The 10,122-nt window shown below is 42.8% G+C and overlaps 1 protein-coding gene across 1 annotated transcript; it reads left to right on the top strand.

Moving 5' to 3' along the window:
- Positions 1 to 504: 504 nt before the first annotated feature.
- On the top strand, positions 505 to 10,122 carry LOC124042139 (polypeptide N-acetylgalactosaminyltransferase 5-like). The gene is made up of 10 exons (XM_046360516.1): positions 505 to 2,253; positions 2,373 to 2,539; positions 5,228 to 5,347; positions 5,515 to 5,650; positions 6,523 to 6,642; positions 7,097 to 7,214; positions 7,679 to 8,008; positions 8,590 to 8,670; positions 8,985 to 9,137; positions 9,486 to 10,122. The coding sequence occupies exons 1-10, from the start codon at positions 1,046 to 1,048 to the stop codon at positions 9,624 to 9,626; spliced, it is 2,574 nt and encodes an 857-aa protein (XP_046216472.1). The 5' UTR covers positions 505 to 1,045; the 3' UTR covers positions 9,627 to 10,122.

The raw sequence follows: 10,122 nt of genomic DNA on the forward strand, positions 1-10,122 counted from the left end.
TTAACAACAAATTATTATTTACAATGACGGCCGCCAGCGTCCTAGCCCTGACCAGGACGCTGGGATAATTGTGCACCGCTCTATGGGACTCCCAATCACGGTCTGGAATTGAACCAGGTCTGTAGTGCCACCTCTAGCACTAAAATGCAGTGCCTTAGATCGCTAAGCCCATGTATCTGATGCTGTCTGGACAGAATTAGTACGACATCCCATAATCGTTTGGTCCAGATAGCATCAGATACATGATCTACACATACTGAGACAGAGAGGCGCTGTTTCGCTCGCTCGGATGCTTCAACTGCGATGTATGCTTTTTTTCTGTCCGGGCGCGTCTTGGTCAAATAAATTATCAATATTACAATATTTTATTTGAACGGGCAAGGAGGACCTGGCCCGCCCATAACGCTGGACCTGGGCCACACCCTCTTCCACGCCACCATTCCTGTGCACTGAAACGGTTTGCATACAATTAAGCTATCTGTCCAATCACTGTGTGTGCTCTCAAAGTGCAAAGTTGAAATGTGTCGTAGACGGGAGGTACTTCCACGACAGAATAGGGGTAAATGTGGCTAAGAATTGAATGGATGTCTGTGGTTTTCTCATTCTCTTCAAGGAAATTATGTAATTTCTCATTCAAAGACATTAGTAGAGGGCAAGTAACAAAATGCAATCTAAAAGCATTGCATTCCCAGAAAAGTGGACAGCGCATGGATAAGCTACTTGATACATTGTAACAATCAGGGAAGTAAATGGACAGCATGGAATTTCACAAGTAAGTTTTACTGATACATTTTTGCGTTATTGTTTATGGGTTTTTTTTTGCTACAGAATGCACACTAGTTCAATTAAGGATATTTGACAGAAGATTCCCGAAAGTAGTTTGGCCAAAGCAATCTTCTCGGCGTAGAATGCCACGCAGGCAATAGCCTACTACTACTATCCAAACTAAAGAAACGAAGTTGAATGGGGGTTGATAAGTAGGCTATGACCCGCGAATGCATTAGTAAGATACTGTGACATTATATCTAGATTTAGGCCAACTAAAATGAGGGCGATAAAGATAAGGAAATACTTTAGGGGTAGTGGGAGGGTACTTGCATTTGTTTTCATTGCATCTATTATTTGGCTGCTGTTCGACATGGCAGCGCTTCGCCTGTCATTAAATGACGTTAACAGCCAACTTTTAAAAGAAAGCGTAGTAAAGGAAAGGCAGGTTGTCAGACAGCAGGCCACGAAACGTACTAAGTTAGTGCATAGGGGGTTTAAAAATCCAGTACAGAGAGTAGACTTGGACCTGGATGAGGCAGGTAATAAAGATCCACTCCAGGATGAAAATAAAGTCCTTGAAGTGTACAGGAAGCGAGGACCCGCTGTCAAAAATGACCCACAGTTTATGGACAAAGTAAACTCGCATGAGCAACAAGGAGGGAATGTCCAACCAAAGTTAGAACATGCTGTCATCTTTAAGCATAACCAAATCGAGCCTGTGCATCATGTCACAGCACACTTGAGTGTGCCTTTGAATACGAAAGCACCTGTCAAAGATCCTTTGCCCGTCAAAGATGTGTCAAAAAAGGCAGTGGACTTGGTGCTGGAGGATGGGAAAGTAGGACCTACGGAGAGGGATAAGATTGTGGCATTCCCTGCAGCAGTAGGCTCGAACTTTACCAAAGTGCCACCTGGTGTTCAGGAAGGAAAACATGTTGAAACGCCTGCCTCAAAAAATACAGGAGGGAACCAAGAGGGAAATATAGACCTAGTGCAAAAAGGCAAAGAAAATATTGACTCCAAGACACAGAAGAAAGTCAAAAACTCACTTGAGCCTGGCAAACAAGAAAGCTTTATTAAAGACAAAGTTGCAGTGGACTACACAGTTAAACCTGTCAAAAATGATCTACTAAAAGGAGAAGAGGTGATTGTCAACAAAGAGGACAAACAGATCAATGAGCTTGATAAAGGTAACCCTGAAGCCCTAAAGGAGTCCTTACCACCTACAGCAAAGCCAAAACGCCAACAAGGAGTTCCCACAAATTCCACAGTTGTTCGAAACACAGGCGTCCACAAAGTGCTGGCATTAGACATGACCCAAGCGCCTAGAGATGCCAACGCAATTGGGCAATTTGGGCAAGCAGCCATGGTGCCCAGTGACAAAGAGCAGGAGGTGAGGAACCGTTGGAATGAGGGCCATTTCAACGTCTACCTGAGTGACCAGATCCCTGTGGACAGAGCCATCCCAGACACCAGACCTCATACGTGAGTCACACTGTTGCCTGGACCACACCATGTTTACTTACTCACCCCCACACTCCTGTCAATCATACAGTATACTAATGGTTAGTGTTAAGTAACCTCTTTCCATTGTTGTTCTCCAGGTGTTCTGAGAGTGTGGTCCATGATTATTTGCCCACCACCAGTGTGATATTCTGCTTTGTGGACGAGGTGTGGTCCACTTTGCTCCGGTCTGTCCACAGTGTCCTCAACCGGTCTCCACCACACCTTCTCAAAGAGATCATCCTGGTGGATGACTTTAGTGCCAAAGGTAAGAATGGGGAAAGGCAATAGAATTGTTTAGATATACAGTACCAGTCAAAAGTATGGACACCTACTCATTCAAGGTTTTTTAAATGTATTTTTACTGTCTTCTACATTGTAGAATAATAGTGAAGACTTATAAACTATGAAATAACACATGGAATCATGTAGTAACCAAAAAATGAAAATATATGGTAGATTCTTCAAAGTAGCCACCCTTTGCCTTGATGACAGCTTTATGCACTCTTGGCATTCTCTCAACCAGCTTCACCTGGAATGCTTTTCCAACAGTCTTGAAGGAGTTCCCACATATGCTGAGCTCTTGTTGGCTGCTTTTCCTTCACTCTGGGGTCCAACTCATCCCAAACCATCTCAATTGGGTTGAGGTCGGGTGATTGTGGAGGCCAGGTCATCAGATGCAGCACTCATCACTCTCCTTCTTGGTCAAATAGCCTTTGTACAGCCTTTACATCGTCCTGTATTGTCCCACTAAGCGCAAACCAGATGGGATGGCGTATCGCTGCAGAATGCAGTGGTAGCCATGCTGCTTAAGTGTGCCTTGAATTCTAAGTAAATCAGACGGTATCACCAGCAAAGCATCATCACACCACCTCCTCCATGCTTCACAGTGGGAACCACACATGCAGAGAGATCATCCGTTTACCTACTCTGCGTCTCACAAAGACACGGCGGTTGGAACCAAAAATCTCAAATTCTCAAATCAAAGGACACATTTCCACTGGTCTAATGTCCATTGCTCGTGTTTCTTGGCCCAAGCAAGTCTCTTCTTATTATTGGTGTCCTTTTAGTAGTGGTTTCTTTGCAGCAATTTGACCATGAAGGCCTGATTCACACTGTCTCCTCGGAACAGTTGATGTTGATGTCTGTTACTTGAACTCTGTGAAGCAGTTATTTGGGCTGCAATTTCTGAGGCTGGTAACTCTAATGAACTTATCCTCTGCAGCAGAGGTAACTCTAGGTCTTCCTTTCTTGTGGCGGTCCTCATGAGCGCCAGTTTCATCAAAGCGTTTGATGGTTTTTGCGACTGCACTTGAAGAAACGTTCAAAGTTCTTGAAATGTTCTGCATTGACTGACCTTCATGTCTTAAAGTAATGGACTGTCATTTCTCGTTGCTTATTTGAGCTGTTCTTGCCATAATATGAACTTGGTATTTTACCAAGTAGAGCTATTTTCTGTATACCAACCCTAACTTGTCACAACACAACTGATAGGCTCAAAAGCATTAAGGAAAGAAATTCCATCAATTTAAGTTTTAACAAGGCACACCTGTTAATTGAAATGCATTCCAGGTGACTACCTCCTGAAGCTGGTTGAGAGAATGCCAAGAGTGCAAAGCTGTCATCAATGCCAAGAGTGCAAAGCTGTCATCAATGCAACGGTTGCCTACTCTGTAGAATCTAAAATATATTTTGGTTGGTTAATACATGATGTGTTATTTCAGAGTTTTGATGTCTTCACTATTATTCTACAATGTAAAAAATAAAATAACCCTTGAATGAGGTGTGTCAACTTTTGACTGGTAGTGTGTGTGTGTGTGTGTGTGTGTGTGTGTGTGTGTGTGTGTGTGTGTGTGTGTGTGTGTGTGTGTGTGTGTGTGTGTGTGTGTGTGTGTGTGTGTGTGTGTGTGTGTGTTACACACATTTTAATAGGATGTCTTAGGGAGGGGCTTTCCTGGTGAACAGTACAGCTGGTGTAATAGGAATTTCCAAGTGAACAATGGAGAACAGCAGTCACAGATTTAGTCAACAAAAAATCAACAGGTAGATAGAAGGAGAGCAAATGTCTAACTGGCCTCTTGGAGACGGGCACTTTTCTATATACTAATCAGACAGCACCAAATGTTCTGTAAACACCAGCCTGAGAAGCGTGTAGGAAGTCAATAACAAAGTCGGTGACTAAAATAAAGTGCATTTAAAATCTCTGTGTTCACAGTCCTTGTACCTCCAGTCTGCGTCAATCATTATGAATGGATACTACAGAGAATCATCCTTAACATTCCACAAGTCTAGTGACCATCAACCCGTACCTTGAGTTTCACAAACAGAACACTGGAAAAATGTGTGTTACAGGAAGGGGAACTGTATAAATATGCTTAACATTGTGTTAAAGTGTTGTGGTTTTATATAGAGGTTTGTATATTTTCAGCCAGTAGTTTTGAAAGTATTGCTCACAAGTCAAAACAATCTTCAATGTCATCCATTTCGTATATGTTACGTCCAGCAATTCGTATGACCTGTTACCAATTCCAATTTATACAATATTTTACGACTGTGTAAGTGCTTTCACTATGAAAGGGGATGAGCGTGAAACTCAATTGAACAAAATATTTGAACTATTGATTGTAAGGATTGCTTGGCTTTCTACACCAGGCGGCGATTAGATGTTTTGTTATGCATTTATAAACTGTAAAATTACACGGAGTTCAAAGCATAAGGTTTAAAAAAATAAGACAAGGTTTTCAAGATCCTGTTCATTCTCCTTTAATCGCTATAAACTAAATATGAACTTTATTAATCTTGGGAGACATCTTAAAGAGTTTCCTGAACAGGTGATGTTGCTCTCTGCCCAAATGACTTATAGCTTACAATTAGGGCCTGGAGTTTTTCCTGGTGTCGTGGTCGGGAGGATAAACTCAGAGCTGTAAGCTTACTTGCCCTCAATCCACTCTCTCAGAATATCTCAAGGACCATCTGGATGTGTACATGTCCCAGTATCCCAAAGTACGGATCGTTCGTCTGAAGGAGAGGCAGGGTTTGATCCGAGCTAGGCTGGCAGGAGCCGCCATTGCCAAAGGTAACCAACCACATCCTGTCGTTGCCGCTTTCTCATTTATTAGTTTGCTGTATAAACAAAAAATCCTATACAAATAATCTCAATCCTGTCCTCCCATGTATGTGGCAGCCAAGCGTCCCTGTGGGTTTTGTGTTTGTCTTCAGCGGGTTTGTTTGCATTTCTCACAGGTGACGTTTTGACCTTTCTTGACTCTCATATCGAATGCAACGTGGGCTGGCTGGAACCTCTGCTGGAGAGAGTGTACATGGACCGGAGGAAAGTGGCCTGCCCAGTCATCGAAGTCATCAGTGACAAGGATTTGAGGTAATGTGTTATTACCATTATACATTATGCCTGCGTCCCTGGTCAAAAGTAGTGCACTATATAGGGACTAGGGAATCCTTTGGGACGCTTCCTGGGCCATATGGACAAAAATGCATATCAGGATAAATTGACTGAATTATCATGATAAATTGAGCGATAAATGTATGACATTGATGTGCATCAGTTACTTTTCTAGGTGCCTCTGAATGTTGTAGCTATCAATTGTCCCATTTAGTATTAGCAGCCTTATTCCATTCTCTAGTGTAGGCTGCTTATCGTAATTATGAGTAAAATGTCCTCGGCGTAGTCTGTTCGGTCGGCGTTGATCATTTTCGATTTATGGTTCTAGTTTGAGTTATTATTCAACCTCATTGTCCACATTTTGGTCTGTCGGTACCCTGTGGGGGGCACAATGTCTCATAGTGATATTTCTAAAGGTCTATGCACCTAGTGGGCCATTCTCACTTCGACAAAGCTCACTTAGCTGACTATGTCCCTAGTGTTGCAAAATGTGCGACCGGAATGGTAGCTGCGTGTGTTACCTACACGTAACACATCATTAGAGCGCTTTTATTCACAGCTATCCGTCTGACACGTTTTCAACAGACCTTTGACCGCAAAGGTTCATATTGGAATTACCTGTCTACATTGGTGTTAAAAAGAGAGAGTGATCACCATAGAGTTCTCAGCTTCTTTTTATACATCCAGATCTGATGCAACATCCTGTTTACTGGAAGTCGGTCCTTGTAATGTTGATTTCAGGCTCCTGTGTGATTTAATCCAATTCATCTGAGTTATGTGCATTTAATTCCCTCATGCATTATTCCTCCAGTAGTGTAATATTTGGTTGATTATGTTTTGTGTTTTTACAGCTATGTGTTGGTTGACAACTTCCAAAGAGGCGTGTTCAAATGGCCCTTGGTATTTGGGTGGAGCACGTTATCAAAGGACACCATCAAGAAGAATCACATGAAGGATTCAGATCCCATCAGGTAGTGCTGTATTTCCTTACACCCCTCGTGACTGTTCATTCACATAGTGATAGTTGCAGATGAGTTCAACAACATAAGGGCCCTGTTCCAAAACCATCGATCTATACATGATTGGATAGGTCAAAGCTAGGTTACGCTTACTCATTACTTTCACCAATCCAACCAATTGAGATCAGTGATTACTTGAAGGAAGAGGCCAAGGTCTGACTCATATCCTGATTCCTTTGTGAGAGTTGATAAGACCTAGGAGGAATGTTGTTTTTGTATTCTTCACTTTCTCAATCTTTTTGCTAACTGTGTTCATTAGTGTACACTGTAGCAAAATGTTTTGCAACAGAAAATTAAAACAAGTATTTGTAATTGGACAAGTTCAGGTAGTCCTTCCCTGTTTCAGTCCATTTTCTTCCGTTTGGTGCCTAATGAATACAACCCTGGACTGTGTTTTGTTCCTCAGATGTCCTGTCATGGCAGGAGGCCTTTTCTCCATCGATAAGAAGTACTTCTATGAACTGGGCTCTTATGATCCTGGCCTGGATGTATGGGGTGGAGAGAACATGGAGATCTCTTTTAAGGTAAGTTGTGGAACTGGGCGATATGGACAAAAGTCCAGATCGTGATAAATTGTCTGAATTGATGCGATTAATGATAAATGGAAGGTTTACTTTTAACATTAATGTGCACCTATACTATACTATGCTATACTGCTACTTATTGTAATGAACGATATCAGGAAAATGCCTGGGTTAAATGTGTCTAATTGCCGGTTTATCATCCCAGCTCTAGTCATTTGGACACATTTTCCCATGTGTTATTAGTCTGTTTGCAGATCAATTTGAACAAGAGGTTTGTTATTCGACAACCTGTCCCAGGATTACACCGTTAACTCTGACTCATGATCAAGGCTGCTTCGCAAATGGCATCCTATTCCCTACATAGTGCACTACTTTCGCCCAGAGCCCTATGAAGAATAAAATAGGGTGCCATTTGGGATGCTTCTCAAATGATCTGATCACACCCTATGTTGTTTTTTTTGCAGATTTGGATGTGCGGAGGTGAGATCGAGATCATCCCGTGTTCCCGAGTGGGCCATATTTTCCGAGGCGAGAACCCGTACAAGTTTCCCAAGGACAGACAGAAGACTGTTGAGCGTAACCTGGCCAGGGTGGCAGAGGTGTGGCTGGATGAGTACAGGGACCTGTTCTACGGCCATGGATACCTCCATCTGCTGGATAGGAGTATCATCGACATCGGCAACCTCACAGACCAGATCGAACTCAGGAAGAAGCTTGAGTGCAAGAGCTTCAAGTGGTACCTGGACAACGTGTACCCAGACATGGTCGCTCCACTGGTCAAAGCTGAGGGGCTGGTAGGTGTACTTTTTTACAGTAGTAAATAGTATTAATGGATTAGGTTTACAGTATGATGCTCAAAGCGTTTACATGGTATGTGCCTTATTGCTGCAGTTTATAACTACGTTTGACACACTTCTAATCATTGTCTTTTATTACGTTTTTTTGATTTTTGGGGGGATTCATCAATAGGAATCTAATTTTTGCTTTCAGGCTGTTCACCTTCGACTATATCGCATTGTTGCTCTTTTTCGGGGAAGCGATTTTTACTCTTAATTTAACTGGAGAAACAAACAAAGTATCCCTCATCTCGATGTTGAGAGACAATTGTACTTTTTTTCTGGGGGGGGGGGTTGTTTTCTTGTCTCTTCTCAATGCCTCTGTAACTCAGACAGATGTCAATTGTCCTCTTATCTGAACAAAGAGTGGCTGTCTCGTCAGGCTTGTGACAATTCTGTCAGCATTTGTTGAAGGCACAGAATGAAAGAGAAGCCTTTCCACTGTCAATATGGTGCAGTGACACTACCTATGTAAGCACATTTTATGACTGCTCTAGGCATTGTCATGTGATGTTATACCTGTGATCTTCCTTTGCTAGGTTTTCAATCGTGGAGTCAGAAAATGCCTCGCTCTGCAGGATGGCTCCCTTGCCTTTGAGACATGTGATCTCAGCAAGCTGGTAAATAGTCCCAGCTTCCCCATTTGATATGAAATGCTTTTGTTTAATGGCTATAACACATAGCATAGCTCCAGATGCGTTCACTATGGGATTCCTGTTTAATTCAACACACACCCAACCGGTCTTGAAAACCCCCGTAGTTGTCATGAAGTCTAATTTATATGATCGACACTAAGGATGCGTCCCAAATTACACCCAATTCCCTAGATAGTGCACTACCGTACGGGCCCTGGTCAAAAGCAGTGCAGTATATAGGTAATAAGAGAGCCTGCATCCCTAATTGCAAACTCTACCCCTCTGTCCCTAAACCTCAGAGTCAACACTTCAATTACACCTGGATGAGGCACGTTCGCCAGAAGGATGTCTGTGTCACTGCTCATGGCAAAGGGACCAGTCTGGCTCTGCAGCCGTGTGACAACACCAAGCCACAGCTACGATGGCTCCACAAGGCCGCCAACTCTGCTCTGGTAGGTTCACTTTACAATGGTTGTTTTTCTGAATCTTGGTTTTGAGGTAGAGTATTAAGTCATTCCTGAGCCAAGCCGCTTATAAGTGTCAGCGTTGCATGCAGCATATTTCCAGTGTGTGAGGAGGAAATTCGGCAACCCTTTGGTGGATGGCAGATGTTGAGAACTGCTTCTTTACTGTTAAAACCAACTATTTTCGTCCCGTCGCTTTCATCAGGGTTTTTGCACATGAATTCGCAACACCTTGGTTGGAGCGAGAGGTAGCCAGCAGTGTTCCTTTCAGTTGCTGGATGAAAGTTACCATTATGGTGATTTCAGTGGTATTCCCCCTGTGTTCTCTTTGCTCAGGTGGAGCACCTCATAGCGGAGCATAGTCCCCGGCGTCTGTGCCTGGAGGCTGGGGCTCTGGATGACAGCATACAGCTGAAGGAGTGCCAGTCTACCAGTCCCTACCAGAAGTGGCAGTTCACACATTACCACACTGTGTGATGGGAGTACAGGGCTACAGCACTGTTCCTGCATTAGAGATTGACACTAAAGTACTTGACTGTACTATATGCATTTGGATGTGTTCAGTGTATTTCTGCAATGGGATATGCATGGTGCTGCTGGTATGTTGGTGTGAGGGTGGTGTTGGGACGTGCAATGCTTTTTTACTTCTCCTTTTTATCATGATCAAGCTTCACTTGGAATTTTTAATTTTTGCATGACTGAGGCCCCGGAATGATTTGAAAGGACAGCTGATACACAGTGTAATTACAGTTGTGTATTTGATGGCATAGTTTACTGGTGTAGGCTATACAAATAAATAATAGTTGCATACTCGTATACAGTGGCTTAAAGAAGTATTCACCACCACCCCCCCCTTGGCATTTTTCCTATTTAGTTGCCTTACAACCTGGAATTAAAATATATATATTTTTTTATTTTTTGGGGGGGGGGGTTGTTGTATCATTTGATTTACACAACATGCCTACCACTTTGA

Source organism: Oncorhynchus gorbuscha, linkage group LG01, assembly GCF_021184085.1.
Source record: "Oncorhynchus gorbuscha isolate QuinsamMale2020 ecotype Even-year linkage group LG01, OgorEven_v1.0, whole genome shotgun sequence".
Classification (NCBI taxonomy): domain Eukaryota; kingdom Metazoa; phylum Chordata; class Actinopteri; order Salmoniformes; family Salmonidae; genus Oncorhynchus; species Oncorhynchus gorbuscha.